This window comes from Callorhinus ursinus, unplaced genomic scaffold (genome assembly GCF_003265705.2).
Source record: "Callorhinus ursinus isolate GAN/ISIS: 27379988/994484 unplaced genomic scaffold, GSC_fseal_2.0 scaffold36, whole genome shotgun sequence".
Lineage (NCBI taxonomy): Eukaryota > Metazoa > Chordata > Mammalia > Carnivora > Otariidae > Callorhinus > Callorhinus ursinus.
This window is the reverse complement of record NW_027397098.1, coordinates 11,179,606-11,195,694: the sequence shown is the minus strand read 5'-3', so window position 1 is coordinate 11,195,694 and position 16,089 is coordinate 11,179,606. Positions and strand designations below refer to the sequence as shown.

Below are 16,089 nucleotides of genomic sequence, written 5' to 3'. Positions count from 1 at the left end.
ATGTTTGTCTTTCCTTTAGCTTTTGAACTTTAATGTAATTGGCAGAGAGTTCTGGTAAAAGTGGGAAGCCATATTAATATATTTATTTATACTGTATCACCCAAACTTCCAGTGCTCTGTATGTTATTCCATTCTCTTTATTATTTGTAAGTAGTTTGTTACCTCCCTGCCTTGACCTTGTTAAAGAACATAGAGAAGACACAAATAGGAGTAACCAAATCATAGTGAAATGTTACGAGAATTTGTTAGGAACAGTTCTTACTAAAGTAAAAACTTGTAAAACAAAAGGCACAAAGCCTCAATCAAGAGAATTATTGGGTCAAGTCAGTAATTCTCGATTAGGAAACCTGCCTCTCTCGGGAAAGTCATGTCAGAATTTCTGGGCTAGCACATGGGTGGGGTTTGAAAAAAGCACTTTCTAAAAGTAATAAAGTTTTATTTTTGTGAAATGAAAAAAATGATTTCATAATATAACCCATAAGAAGTAAAGTTCAACAGACATGTCTAGGCCATGAGGAAACCCCAAATATAGAACAAGTTCTAATGTGTTTGTTGAGTGTGCAATCGTAAGCCCCTAAAAAGGAACCTAATGGGCTTACTTGGGGGGATTTGATGAGAAGACAGGAAGGGTGAAGTTTATCAAAATGTGGCATAAGTTTTAAAAAACTTCAGGATGAGAAACATTGGTCTAAGTGATTGCTGACCACCGCCTTGATGCTACCACATTTGGTCTGCTTGTCCCATCTGTGGTTACAACACACAGCTTTCAACCCAAAGGCCCAAGGAATCTGGCAGGGTTTATTTTACTCTTGTATTGAAAGTAATTAATTCACCTTCAATAACTCACCTCCGTGTAGATTATGTTCTTCACATGAGAGGTCTTTTAAGGATAGTACAGATATGGAGCCAAAATACAATGTAAGTGTCTTGAGTTTTACAGGAAGGAAATAGGTGAAGTATTCAGTGATATTTAGTATGCCGCGTTTAACCCCATCCTTTGGTTATCTTAAACAGTTGCATTATTTTTGTTTGTGTTTTACAGTTTTTGAGACAGTGTCCTTGAGTTCAGACTCTCTCTTCCAGAGGGCAGTTTCAATTCTTCATACTTCTTACTTGGACTCTGCATCTGAGCATGGTTTTCAGTACAGTCAAGTGACTTTGGTGAAAAATGACATTTTCTTAAATGAGGTGAGGTGCTTGGTACACACTGTGTCTGTGTGTTAGTTTTATTTTAGTTTTAAAGAAATAGACCCATCATTTTTGGTATAAAAGCCTATCTAGTTCTTCTCAGTTGTCACTTTCAGATGAGATAAGAAATCCTTGGAAGGTAATAAGAATATATTGTAGGGAATAGAAAAATAATAAATTTTGTTAGTCCTTTAACAGGAGGAATTCAGATGATGCATTTTTTTAAAAATTAATTTGCAAGGCAAAATAGTATGTTTATAGCATTTGATTATTCTCTCTTTTATACAGTACAAAACTTTTTACCAAGAAAAAAAATCAAGTAATTATACTCAGGAAGAACTTCAAGAGACTTACGGGTTTCTTCTGTTTGAAACTGAAAATCAGGTAAGGGTATTAGGTTGTAGAACATTAATTTTGTGACATTAGTGTACAAAATTAATGATATCATTAAACTTAAATATTGGTATTTCACTTCTCTAAGATTTGTAAAATTACCAGTTCTCCAGTCTTTTTTGTTGCTGAGTCTGGTGGCAGTGGGAATGATCATGACAGCTAGTCCTGAAAGAGGTTGGATTCCTGTACCTTTTCACAGGCCCTCTTTAGTGTCATCTCAGGGTGAGAATTGGATTAATTGGATTAATACGGGTTTCCTAAGTATCAGTAATGCCTTTTAATGGAGTGAATGGGTATTTCTTCATTCTGGATCATTCTTCACATAGATACTTTGTTTCTTGTGGAGGTTTTTCAAGTTTCAGTTACATGGTTTTGGGCATAAGGTGAACACTTTCAGCAATTGAGTTACTTGAAATTATTTCATGCCAGTGTTTAAAGATGGAGCTTCTGTATTGTTACTTGTACCCAAACTGTGGGAGAAGGAAGCTACTGTGTGGAGCGTGTTCCCAAAGATGTATGTGGCTCCCTAGATACAGTTTTAACAATACCAGAAATTTAGAATTCAACTTAAAATAATTTCATATTTTGATTGGATTTGTGATTTTTAAAGAACAAGGGTAGGCTTGCTTAAAGAATACTTAACATTAGCATATAACATAAGGATTATATAGTAATACCAGAAGAGTTCATTTATTTACTTAATCATCTACTTATAAATAAGATACACTATGGATTCATATAAAAAGGGCATTAAAGGATAAGACATTTTCAAATTTAGTGATTCCAAAGCTATAATCAAAATCTTCAAGAGAGGACTTAATCTGGAAGCTTGTTTAATTTGGTTTTGCTGAAGACATTTTTGTTAACAGAAATGATAAAATTTCATGAACTGTTAACCAAACACAATTGCCTTACACAAGCTTGCTTTGTGCCATAAATACACACCATATACAGGTTATATATTTATCTGAAAGCTTATATATTATAGTGTTACTTCATTGTCTCTCCTAAGACTGACATGATAAGCAAAGTACTGTCTTTTATTTAAAGGCAAAGTTAGTGTGTCAACGCGGGCTGTGTGTGGGCAGCAGTGCTAGAACCACTCTCGGTGACCCAGCAAAAGGTAAGTCTGAGAAAAGGAGTCTCTTCTTTTACAAGATGAAGTGCGGTTTAGTTCATTTCATAAGATACTTACATTAAAAGCCAGTTTCATTAGTGATAAATAATAATCTTTAGAATCAGTGCTTTAAACATGTAAATGAGCTTCGAGTCTAAGACTTAAGATTTTCCAATAGGAGTTACATGATCAAAACTTTTTCTTAAAAGTTGGACTAGAAGAGATACTGAAATTAGCTTTCAGTACCAAGCGATTAGTGCGATCATCCAGGGCTAATGAGGATGTCTTCTAAACTATCATAATGGCAGTAGGAATAGAGAATAGATGGAACTGGCCAGACTTGGCAACTGTGGAATGTGAGGAGCAAGAGAAAGGAAATATTCACATACAAGCTTGTAAATTACACTACAGTGATGTTGTTAATAGCGAAAAGACACAGAAGGAAAGGAGATTGGTAGGGAAGCTGAGGAGTTAAAAGAGAAAGGTAATCTTACGGTTAAGAATGTGGATTAGCACTAAATTTCTTTGAGCTTCAAGTTCCTCATCTGTGAAATAGATAAAACTATCGTTTAGATCTGCTGTGAGGATCATGTGAGGCTACATGAAGTACTTAGCTCTCAGTAAATGGATGCTACTACTTTCATGAATTAAATTTGAGAAATAGTGAGGTTTTCCTAGGTGTTACCAGGAGATACCCTCCTGATGGTTTAAAAAAAAAAAAAAAAGCTGGAAAAAGGGATCAGAACTGGAGATGGGGGCTTAAGGTGGCAGGACTAGGTGTTAGTTGAAGCCAAAGTTCCATGGGGCATTATTGAAGGAAAAGATGACAAAGAACAGGACTGTGGGTCGCTGCAGGACCTGGGGGGGGTGGGCAGTCCAGTGGAGGAAGAGCTGGGGAGGGAGAGGAGGATGGGTATTTAGCACTATCAGGTGCTACCACTGTGGAGATCAGGAGTGGCTAGCTTCCTGCTGGCCTTTTCTTTTTCACAGTTCTATTGAGATAAAATTTATACAGCCTCTAATTCACCCATTTCAAGTGTACAGTTCAGCTTTTTTTGGTGTATCCATAGAATAGTGCTGCTATTAGCACAGTCCATTCTAGACTGTTTTCATCCCACCAAAAAGAAGTCCTGTGCCTATTTAGCAGTGACGCCCCATTCCCTGCCACCAACGGCCGAGGCAGCCACTAACCTGCTCTTCCCCTCTCCAGGTTGGCCTCCTTCAGACATTCCACATCAACAGAATCCTATGTGATGTTTTGTGACTCCTTTTCTCAGTTTAGTGTTTTCAAGACTCATCCATGTTGTAGCTCATAGCAGTACTTTGTCTGCCTTTTGGCTGAATAATATCTCGCTGTATGGTTTTACCACATTTTCTTTATTCTTTCAGCGCTTGAGGGACCTTTTGTTGTTTGCACTTCTTGGCTGTTACGGAAATGCTGCTGTGTGCATTCATGTACAAGTTTTTGTGGAGACATGCGTTTTGCCTTCTCTTAGGTATAGACACAGCAGTGGAATTGCTAGGTTATGTGGTCACTCTGTGTAACACAAAATGCTTTAAAACTTACATTCACATCTTCTAAAGGCCATGAGAGGGAATACATTCATAACCCCGATAACATTTTACATAACACCTTTTTTTCTTCCTACTCTTTTTCACACCCCCTTCATTGTAAAACATAACTAACATAGTAAGAGAGAATGGTATAATGTACCCATCCCCTAGGTTTAACAGATCATGTTTTGCATTATTCCCTTCATTTGGTTAAAAAATGTTGTTGTTGTTGAAGAATTTGAAAGTAAATTACAAGTAAATACTTTAGCTTACATCTCCAAAATATGAGGCCCTTTTCTACGTTATTCTGATTCCTAATTATATTGTTGATGTTTAAGAGCTGGCTTCGGTGAGGTGCTGGAGTAGAAACTGCATTATTCTTAACAAATATACTTTCTTAAACACATAGTGGGGTGGGTAAGAAAATAGAACTTATAGAGTAAGTTATCATTAATTTTAATTAATTAATTTTAATTAAAGTAGAACGCATATATTTTATAGTTTCGGGCTCAAATAGAAATGTTTAGTTCTGTGAATGTAGTGTCTTTTAGTTTTAAAAGTTTATAGATCTTTTTAAATCTTCCTGAGGACCCTGTGGTCTATGTATCCAAGTCCCCGCCCCCACCTCAAGTGACTTGCCCCTCAGTCACGTGGTTATTAGTAGGAAGTGAATGACTTGGTGCTGCAACCCAAGCTTCTTACCACAAGTTCATTGCTCTTTCCAGGATATTCAAGGGCTCTCTCCATTGTCTCGTATTTCGAGAGATGCCTCAGTTTAGGAATCTCTGTGGGATCTGCACTTCCCTTGCCATTCCCCTGCTGCTGCCACATGGGGACCTGTCTCAGCTCTGACAGTAGCTTTCTGGTTGGTCTTGCTTCTAGCCTCTCCCCTCTGGAGACTCCACTGTCTTGTAAGTGGTAGTCTGCTGCTGAAAACCCTTAGTGGATCTCTGCTCCTGTAGGGTGAGGTCTCCCCTGAAGAAGTCCTACAAAGATCTTTACCACCCAGTTCCAAGCTTCCCCTTCAGCCTCAGCTTCCCGTGCTTTCTTCCCTGCTCCCCATGCTGTGGCCCACCGTCCTGCACAGTTTATCATCTTCTATGCTTCCATACTTGTGTTCACTCTGTTCTCTGAGAATTTCATTCCTCTGTTTAAAGAACTCCTTTTCTAAGAAAATATAATTGCTTATTTCCATTTCTTTGTGTCCTCAAATACATGTGTCTGACGAATAGTTAAGTACCTACTATATACTGGGCTGTGGCGTGGCTACAGTGGTGAATAGAACAAACATGACCCCTGCCTGAACTACAGATTGCACAGACTAGCAGCATAAGCTGCTTCAAGGCAGGACCTTGTCCTGTTGACTTTGGTGCCACTGCTGCCTAGCACATACCTGCCAAGTGGCAGACCTTAGTGCTTATTATTAAATAGAGTCCTTACTGAGATTTTTTGCAAAAAATAACTTGAGAATTGGATTACTACAGATAGGCCTTTTTACTGAATGATTGCCTTAAAAAAAATAAACTTAGAATTTACCAAGAATTGTGAGACTTGTATCCCTTTTTAGTTATTGTACCCAACTAGAACATTGGTTGTCCATCAGATACATCCTGTCTTGTCTTAGCTCTGATGTTTCCATACCTTTAGAATATCTTGAATAGTTTTTAAAAGGTAAGCAGTTTCAAAACAGTGTAATGTTGACTTTTATTTGTCTTTTGTGTTGTCTTGTTCTGTCAAAGGTAGCCCTACATGTGAAATGTATGTGAGTAAACAATCCTTTTAAAGTGTGAATTAATCTATATCTTATACTTTTATAGGTGTGTATATTTCCAAATACTCAGACTATCTTCATGCAAGACCATGGTATCATGGGAAGTCTGGTTATGTTGTAATTTTTAACCTAATTAAGGTAAAACCCAAACGCTCTTTCATGTAATTTTTCTTTTAAAAACTAAAAGTTATCAGTCTGTGATAATGTTCTTTGTGGATCATTTGCTAAATATCATAGTCACCGAAGATAGCTATAAATTCAGAAATTTATTGCTGTTCTTGCTTTCCTTTAAAGACAAAGATTTTGTTCATTTGATAAATGATCTATGACTATGTCTTTAAAAAACAAAACAACTCTCAAAATAACACAGAAAGTAATCAGTAAAAATCTTCCTCTCGCCCTGGCCCACAGTGCCACTTTTTAAACATTAAATAACAGAACATAAGTAGCAACCTATAAGAACAATGTGATGATTACAGTTATAAGAGAGGAATTAGACAGCAACTTTCGTTTCCTTTTTAAATTGTTGAAATAAGAGAGCCTTATTTCCTTTATCCCTAAAACATCCAGACCTGTTGACAGTTTTATGTGGCATCTGTAACTGCTGATCTCAGAAATTCTTAAAACACCCTCAAATAGTGCAAGTAGTTCCTAGGAAAATTCTGACTTTAGAGATTGGTGGGCTTTGTGAGGACATACTCTGTAGTCTCATTTTGTTGTTTTTTGCTTCGGTTTTAGCTTTCTTACTATCTTGAGTTCTCTGATTATAAACCAACACTACTGATGTGTTTTTTTGAGTGTGAACTGTTCACATTCTAAGGTTTGACCCCAAGAACTGGAGGGAAGGTAGCATCACACTGGCGCTCGATCCCCACTCCTCCCTCTGCCTCCTCCTGCAGAAGAGCTACTGCAGTAGATGGCCATTGGCTCACATAACCCTCATTCCGCGTTGTACCTCTGTCAGATTGTGCTTCGCCCTGGGTTTCTTGGCTTGTAACCCCCTGTCTGGTGGATATTGCTGGTCAATTTTTACCTATATGCTCTCAGTTCTTGCTTTACTGCTCAAAAGCCAGCCATGCGTGACATCATAAACTGTTGGAGGGGGAGAAGATACAGGTTGTGATTGCTCACTGAGAACTACTATTTATATTCTTTGGCTTTTTATTAATGCCCCTGGTGGTCCTATGAATGAAGAGGCAGGACCTTAACAACCCCCCCAAAAAAAATTAGATTCTTCCTGTAAGGATAAAAATTAGTTTCCTATAACCTTACCTCATTTTGGTATATATTCTGTGTATTTTTCCACATATGTCATTATATTCACAGCAGCTTTTAAAATCGTTGTATGATATTTCACTCCCCCCCCCACCCCCCCGGAAGACATGTAACCCTTGATGAAGAGAAATCTATAATCGGAAATACTATCGACTATTCAGTAATCAGGTCTGGCTAAGCACTTTACTGTCTATTTGCTTCTTGCTGATTTACTGGGTCCTGGCATAATAGAAATACTTTGATCTAAAAATTACAATTGATATCTTAATACTTCAGTTTGAAAATTCATCTTGTGAAATTTTAGATTCCATTTGTCACCTTTTATGTTACAGTCATTGACTAAGCTAATCTGTTCCAGTTGGTGGGCTGTATAATTTTTCTTTTACAGAAATGATTCTCTTAAATTTGGGGGGATTCATGTACTCCTTTCATGTTGTGGTAGAAGCTGTGATCATTTACCTCAGGAAGATGCCCAGACATACCACATTTTTAAATACAGTGTTAAGAGGTTCATGGATAATTAAAACTATTGTTGGCCTTAAGATAATTTGCTAAGAACCATAATTGTTAACACAATTTGAAACACATCCATATCCTTACTTATTAGGCTACTTTTAAATGAATCCTAGAGTAAGATTTTTGCCTTTTGAAGACATCTGATTAGTCTTAATATTTTTATTCTAGGGAAAAGTCAAGTTTGTGTCTGAAAATTATACCACTAACTATACTAGCCCATCTTCTGGCTATGATTGCCACGTGGCTGCAAATACTAACAAGGTTTCTCACAAGACGAGTCATTTTCGCGCATTTGAACTGAGTCAGGTATAGTCACCTGGGAATAAATCATTCCCAAGATACATTTCTGAATCTACTGTGTTAAATGTCAGGACTGGGTGGAGTTGAGATAAAGCGTTCCATGGTGCTACTCTGATAATCCTTATTTCTTTTCTTTCAGTATTACCTCTATGAACTTTCAGGTAGCTCCGTTATTGAGCGACCCCGGCAGATCTGCCCTTATGTTATTGTAGCTTTTCAGTATAGGGAGCCTAAAAGGATGGCAGCTTCCGCTCGTAAAAGCATGTAAGTAATTATGCACATACTTTGTTTTACTGGATCTGTTCTGTTTGCGCTTATAAACATGCCTTTCCTTTTTCCCTAGATTTGAACTCAGTGAAAATGGTAAGAAATTATTTAATTTGTTCTTTTATGTTTTTTCAGTAAATGTTTTGCTCATAAATAATCCGTTTCTTTCTTACTCATTTCTTACAGCTCTCACCTCTTCATGGCAAGGCAAATTAATTATTCAAGGCTGTCTGCTGTGTGATATAAGTCTTTGGTCCTCTTACGGTACAGCTGTTCCAAAGCAACTGTAAGTATTGAGTTTGTGTCCTTTACTGTTTGATTTTTTTTTTTTTTAATTCTCATTTTGAGGTCTTGTTTGTTGGTACTTGTGTGAAGCAAAGCAGTCGTACTTGGTTTTTTATTAGAGTACTTTGGGGTAGATGTACAGAGCACAGGAAACTTAAAATTCAGGTCTAAATTCTGACCTTGGCTTTGAAATAGTTTTATAATCTTTGACAAGTCACTTTGGAAATTTTAGTGTCTAAATCCATTCATGAGAATATGACCTTGATGTTTGACTTTCCCAAGAAATAAATTGGATTTGCCTCGATAGTAGATGCAGCAGATTATAGGTACTTAATACTATTATTGAGTCTTTATTAAGAGTTGCAGGAGCTGATTTTGTAATTTTCCCATGATTTTCCTAGACCACTATGAAGTAGAGTAGCTATTACACGTATTTGCATTATAATGTATTATTTGTTTTTGGGCACTGTGAAGGGCATCTCATGAAATCTTTTTATTTAGTCTGCACTTAGTTTGCACCCAAAACTGTTGAAAGATAGACCTATTTTATTGAAATCTAAGCTGAAGATAGGTGTGCTGTCACAATTCATTTTCCTTCTGTTGACCTGTTTTAAGAGGGAGGATTGAGGGTTATTACAACCCAGAGAATAAAGTAAGAATTCTGTAAATAGGGGTGGGTACCTGGGAGGCTTAGTCGGCTGACCATCCGATTCTTGACTTCAGCTCAGGTCATGATCTCAGGGCCATGAGATCAAGCCCTGAGTCGGACTCTGCGCTGGCATGGAGCCTGCTTAAGATTCTCTTCCTCTCCCTCTGCCCCTTCCCCCCTACTCTCCACCCCCTGCACGTGTGTGCTCTCTCTCTCAAAACAAACAAACAAAAAAAACCGAATTCTGTAAATAAATAAATGGGAGAGCTGGGAACGTTCATTGTCACTGTGGAGTACAACTAATGAGTGTGGAGGGAAGTGGCTAGAACCATTACCTAAATGGTTAACATCACCAGCAGTGGAATAAATATCATGTGCTTCCTAATAGGATGCATAGAGAATGACACAGTGTCACTTGTGTGGTATTCCTGCCAATCTAATCAGCAGGAAACATCAGATATACCCAGATTGAGTGGCATTCTGCAAAATACATGTTCTGTATTCTTCAAAAATACCAAGGTCGTTAAAGACCAAGAGACTGTCTAGATTGAAGGTGATTAAAAAGACATAACTAAATGCAGTGTGTCATCCTGGATTGGATCGTAAAACAGAAAAAGATTTGTTTTCTTTTGTTATAAAGCCCCTTAGTGAGACAGTTGGCAAAATTTGAATAAGGTGTGTAGGTTAAATAATGGAACCATATCATTATTAATTTCTTGATTTCATTAATTGTTTTGTGGTTGCATAAGGAAGTGTCCTTTTTTAAGGACACACAGAGAAGTATTTAGGGGTAAGGGGAGCATTTATAAGTCTACAAGTATTTGAAAATGAGTTTTCAAGGAGAAGTCGGGGGAAGTGGTACAAAAGTCTGGATGTGGTTCATTCCGTGGCACTGCATGGTATGCAGTCCACTATTGTCAAAAGTTGTCAACTCTCACATAGCATAATTTTTAGAAAATTCTCATTCTGGTATGCATAATTCTTTCATTCATCTAGATATTTTGCTAATCTCAAAAATACATGCATTCAGAAAATGTTGAACATATTTGCAGACTGTGGTCTGTGGGGTCATATATTTGAAAATCTATAATATTTATAAATATGCACATTATTTGATTCAGATTTTATCAATTTCAGGACTTTTCTTGTGATATTTTTGTTTGCATTTGTATTAGAAAATAAAATAATAAGTTGTAGTTTAAATGTTTATTAAATTGCATGGTATTGTTTTGTTTTTTAGGCCACATGAACTAGATTTTAAGTATGTAATGAAAGTGTCATCTTTGAAAAAAAGACTACCAGAAGCTGCCTTTAGAAAACAGAATTACCTGGAGCAAAAAGGTCTGTTCAGATGTAATGATACCCTGCACGCCCTGGGCTTTGTTCAGTTTTTTCCATCTGTCACGCGCACACTCTCACACGCTCTGTTGTGGTTTTGCCCTAAGTGATTCGCAGAAGGGCCCTTTGTAAAAGTTGTAGGGTTGCTGTGATTTATTTCCTTGGAGGCTAACTAGAAACTGAAAGGCAATTTCATCTAAGGTGGCAGAGACTCACTTTACTATAGAACATTGAGGGAGTTCAGCAGAGAGTTGCTTACAAATAGTTGGAGACTCATAACCATGCCTTTGAAAGAGAACAGAGGTTTTGTGGTGGTGGTTTTTATTTATTTATGTACTTCTAACTGAAGGAAAAAACAGAAAACACGAGAAGGAAATTTCCTGGTCATTTAGATTAATTCATGGAACGTTGATGTTTATGTTATTTATATAGTATATATTTGTCTTGTTAAATTCTGTAGTAGAGTCCATATTAGTGAAAGCATTGTTTCAAATACTTGACACAGTAACTTCTTATTGAGGAGTTTTATAACAAAGACCATTGAATGTTAAATTTTTTAAAGAGTATTTCTAGTTCTTTCATCTTTTTAACACACAAAGTGAAAAACTTGGTTATAAAAAAGCATAATAGCATTTTAAAATAAGAAATGTTCTGTTTTTCTGATTTTCTCCATAGTCTGTTGCCAAGATATGTGCTTCAGGATGTATGAGGTGGAACTGTCAAACAAACAAGGGGAAAAAATAGATAAACTAACAGAGTACATTAAAAATAAGCAATTGGTAAGAATCACCTTTTAAAAGATAATTATTATTTTTTTCTTTGAATTAAGAAATTGATATCTCATTATTAGTTGACTGTGCCTAGAGTGAATTATTTTAGTTTGCTGAAAGGATTTTCATTACTTAATATGTGACATATTCTTTTTTTAATTTAATTGTATTATGTTTTTTTTTTATTATGTGACATATTCTTAAAATTTGTTGTCTAATATTTTCATTCTCCTTTGTGTCTTAGTTTACATTCGTATTTCGCTGGTCAGTTTGTACTCCTAATTTTAAGAATTAGAGGACAGTTTTCCCCAAATCTTTGTTGTTGTTATTGTTGTTTTATGACAAGGGAATTGAGTAGATCCCTAGTGTTTCTGAGTTAATCAAAGGACCACTTGTGAGATACTTTAAAAGTGACCTGTGTTGATCTATAGGTATGTAAGGAAAAAAAAAATCAAATGCTAGTGCTCCTACTGTTTCCATATTATAGAAAGTAAGCCACAAATGAGAAATATGTAACAGTCAGAGACTTTCTCCATTTTGTCAACCAGGGTTCCTCAGTGTGAGGAATGAGTAGAGGGTGACTTTTTATGAGTGAGACCTAAACATCCCAAGGGAGATGGTGTGAGTGTGGGACAGCGATCTAAACATGTGAGCGCATTAGTGGCATGCTGGACTATCCCCATCGTAGATAGCAAGAAATCAGTAAGTGAAAATAGGACCTATGTCCAAGCTGTGAAGATAAGGGGTCTTAGGGGCAGCCAGTTAAGATACTTGGAGTTACTTGTGACAGAAACCCAAGCTGGCTTAAATAGTTACAGGACTGAACAGGCTTTTTTTCAATTCTAGGTGATAAGACCAGTTCAAGTACTGTTTGCTCAGGACTTTGTGTTTCACCTCACTCTGCTCTGTGCACTAGTTTTGTCCTGAGGCTGCCACTCGGGGCGACATGCTTCCTTTGTGCATCTGGAGAGAGCAGGCCCCTCCTCACCTTCACTTCAGTTTCATTAGACCAGTGTATGTCATCTGCACGTCCCTTGTCCAGTAACTAACAGGGAATGGGGTGCCTTGACCTGCACAAGCCATCCTGAGCCCACCTGCCAGGACTGGGTCCAGGGTCAGTCCTGCTGAGTCTGTGGCAGTGCTCCTCAGCACAGGGGAATCGGCTGGGCAGCAGTGGATGCTAAGCAGATGGCCGTTGAGTGTCTGCTGGGGGATTGTAGGCTCTCTTGTTTTGCAGTAGCATAGTCCATTTTCTCTTTGGAAATTAAAAGGAAGAGAGTCCAAAAATGTTTTCAGAACATTCATGAAGCGACTGTTTGTAAGTGCAAATGATATCAAAAGTAGCAGAGACCTGATGCACAAATCACATCAGGTCCTTCCTCCTTGATGTCCATGCTTTTTCTTCTTTTTTTTTATTTTTTAAGTTTTTATTTTAATTTCAGTTGGTTAACATACAGTATTATATTAGTTTCAGGTGTACAGTACTGTGAGTCAACACTTCCATACATCACCCGGTGCTCATCACAACAGGTGCACTCCTTCATCCCCATCACCTATTTCCCCTACCCCCCGTCCATCTCCCCTCTGGTACCCAGCAGTGTGTTCTCTAGCATTAGGAGTCCGTTTCTTGTTTTCTCTCTCTCTCTCTCTTTCGCCTTTGCTTATTTGTTTTGTTTCTTAGAAATTCCACATGTTGAATGAAATCATACGGTATTTGTCTTTCTCTGACTGACTGACTTAACTTCACTTAGCATTATACTCTGTAGCTCCCATGCTTTTTTTTTCTTGCCTCATCATTGTATGAATAATTTTTACATATCTGTGTCCCCACCTAGAGATTGAGTACCTTGAGGGCAGTTATCATATCTTAAGCATCTTTGACACCTTAGTGCCCGTGCCTGGTGTATAGAGGACAAGCAATAGATGTCCCTTGAATAAAGTATATGTGGGCTTGTACCCAGAACACTGACCTTCAAGAACAGTACCAACCAAGGTCTCTTTTTAACAGGGTCTTAAGGACATGTATGGCTATATTTTCTGTGTGTAAATGGAAAAGTCTAGCAGATATGTAAAAGATTGTATGATTTCTCCCACAAAGGTTAAAATAGGAACTTTAGCCCTTTCAGTACATAATCTGAGAGACCAGTAAGATATATATTTCTGTTTTATTTGTACATTTCATCTGTATCACAAAACTAAAATGCAGAATGATGTAGAGGCTAACTCTCTTGTCACTTTCACTTTTTATAGTAGTAGAAAATGAAGCCAGAATTATACCTGCAGTTTACTAGGTACCAAAGCTATGGGTATATATAACTACTGGTATATTTATTCAATAATTATTTCTTTAGTCCCTACTGTGCGCCAGAAGCATAAATACAAATACAGTCCCTGCCATCATAGAATTTGTAAGACTGGAGGAAACAAAAGCAGAAACTATCAGGTGCCCAGGGGCTATCGCAGAAGCGTGTGGAATGAGTGTTCCTGTGGATGTAATCATCGGAAGTCTTTTTCATACTTTGTTATTGAATAATTTATTGATTCCCCATTTTTGTAGGCTTACGACCTATCAATCTTTGAAATAGAATGTTTTCTCACTTTATTCTAAAAAATGGTGTATTTTGTTTGTTTCTTTTTTAACTGAAAAATTACTATATGAACATTGGATTTTCTCTTTGTTATGGATATATAAGCTTTTGAAATGGTGACTAATGGAAAAGCTGTTATCTTTATGATTTACAATGGCAACTTTTGGATAACTTCCCCACTATCTGGGGAAAAATTTCCAGAGTTACTGGAAACATGAAAATTTCAGGATTTTTTTTTTCTTGAGCTCCAGATTCCCCTGAAGACTGTGATAGAGGGAAACAGGAGGAGGAATTTATTTTTATCTGCATCTCTTGTGCCACGGGACCTAATTATGTTATTTACTATTATTTTCTTCTCTTAGGATGCTATAGAAAGGATTATTTTATTGGATGGTATCTTCCAGTCTTGAGTTCCAGGATTCTGTGATATTTTTTGTGTAAACAGGAGCTTAAGAGGCTAATCCCAGATCTGAGTCACCTTGAATTTGTAGTGGCTGAATGGTGACAGATTGGCTACTTAGGCAGAATGAAATGTCAAGCATCTTAATGAAAAACTGAAATGTCTTTTCTAATTGATTTGTTACATAGTTGAACACTATCCTAAAACTAACCTTGATGTTCTGGTTCTTATATGTAGGCCTCACAGGGCCAAGATTATTTGAGGACTAAGGAATTTGCAGTTTCTGGTACTGGGGACAAAATTCTCCTGATTCTTAGAAACACTAACATTTCGAGAATTGTTTTATATTTATACTTTTCATAACCTCACAATTCATTGCAGAGTGTGGTAGAGGGAGAAGGAGAGAGGGACTGAATCTTCTTTCACTTTTTTTTTTTTTTTAATGTTTAAGGCAATCATCAAATGCTTAGAAGATCGGGGGTTTTTCATCTTACTTACATCATCAGCCTTAATACCAGAAACACGTAAGGACAACTTTTTTGAAAAACTATTTTTCAGTATGTTTACTTTTGTTTTATAAGATCAACAACCTAACTTTTCTTACGATTTTCATTCTCTGTAGATTTTGGAGGTGGGCAGACGGGTCTACATGGGTTACATTTATTCCATCCATCCCTTCCAGCAGGTAAGGGCACAGTGACGTCCAGTTCATGGAGTCTGGGGGATATTTTTCAGTCTTCATCTTGACCTCTCAGCAGCACTTGACCCTCGTAACTGTTTTCTGCTCTGAAATCACTCTCCTTTAACCTCCCTGGGTGATCCCTCTTTGTCTCCTTCGCAGACCTAGACTTTCCTCTGAGCTTCACATGCCCATATTCTGCTGCCTGTTGACATGTTCACTTAGATGTCTCAGGTGTTCCTCAAATTCAGCACGCCCTGAATAGAACTCCCCGTGCTAGTGAACAGCAGTAGCTGGGGGATACGGTCATCACCATCCACCCAGCAAATAGGACTCGGGACCTTCACAGACACAGCTCCCTCTGTCTGGACTGCTCATCTCCTTCCCCTTCGTCAGGTGAAGTTGGCCCCTATGGGACCACGGATTGGCTCATGGGGACAAAAAAATATAACTCCTACAGGATATAAATAGGTGTATCTGTGGTATTAAAATTTTGGAGGGTGATCAGGAAACAAAGTCTAAAAGGTCTCTGAGGCAGGGGAGCTAAGGACTGAAATCAGAGAAGTACCCCTGGAGCCTGTTATTCCTGCCTGTCAGGTCCACTTAATATCATGCTTTTGCTTCCAGCCACCACCCTTCCCTCCGTGGGACCTCCGGGCTTATCAGCAGTATCATTTCAGTATTTCTTTGTATAATTATTTAAGGCTTGCTTTTCTTGTATTTTACTGTATTCCTATCACCTACTGGTGCCAGGCAACTGAAAAATAACAAATGTCGGGGCCCTGGCTGACTCATTTGGAAGAGCATGTGACTCTTGATCTCAGGGTTATGAGTTTGAGCGCTGTGTTGGGTGTAGAGAGTACTAAAAAAAAAAAAAAAAAAAAAAAAAACTTAAATCACAGATGTTTGCTGAACAAATAAATGAATGTAAACGAGTTACTTCTTTTTATCCTATGAGGATATTTCCTTCATATTTTATAATCACACTGTATATCTTTA

At 37.5% G+C, this 16,089-nt stretch overlaps 1 protein-coding gene across 11 annotated transcripts in view; it reads left to right on the top strand.

Moving 5' to 3' along the window:
• The window catches only part of TASOR2 (transcription activation suppressor family member 2), a 72,980-nt gene that overhangs the window by 26,260 nt on the left and 30,631 nt on the right, over window positions 1–16,089 (top strand). For 3 of the 11 annotated variants that reach the window (XM_025853452.2, XM_073879954.1, XM_025853454.2), the window contains 12 exons: window positions 1,043–1,188; window positions 1,477–1,572; window positions 2,632–2,704; window positions 6,070–6,161; window positions 7,983–8,120; window positions 8,254–8,378; window positions 8,458–8,477; window positions 8,568–8,667; window positions 10,556–10,656; window positions 11,329–11,432; window positions 14,863–14,935; window positions 15,034–15,096. In XM_025853452.2, coding sequence (XP_025709237.1) covers window positions 1,043–1,188; window positions 1,477–1,572; window positions 2,632–2,704; window positions 6,070–6,161; window positions 7,983–8,120; window positions 8,254–8,378; window positions 8,458–8,477; window positions 8,568–8,667; window positions 10,556–10,656; window positions 11,329–11,432; window positions 14,863–14,935; window positions 15,034–15,096 — 1,131 coding nt within the window. The remainder of the gene's footprint in view (window positions 1–1,042; window positions 1,189–1,476; window positions 1,573–2,631; window positions 2,705–6,069; window positions 6,162–7,982; window positions 8,121–8,253; window positions 8,379–8,457; window positions 8,478–8,567; window positions 8,668–10,555; window positions 10,657–11,328; window positions 11,433–14,862; window positions 14,936–15,033; window positions 15,097–16,089) is intronic. The other 8 variants (XM_073879956.1, XM_073879957.1, XM_073879959.1 and 5 more) reach the window with 6 other exon arrangements.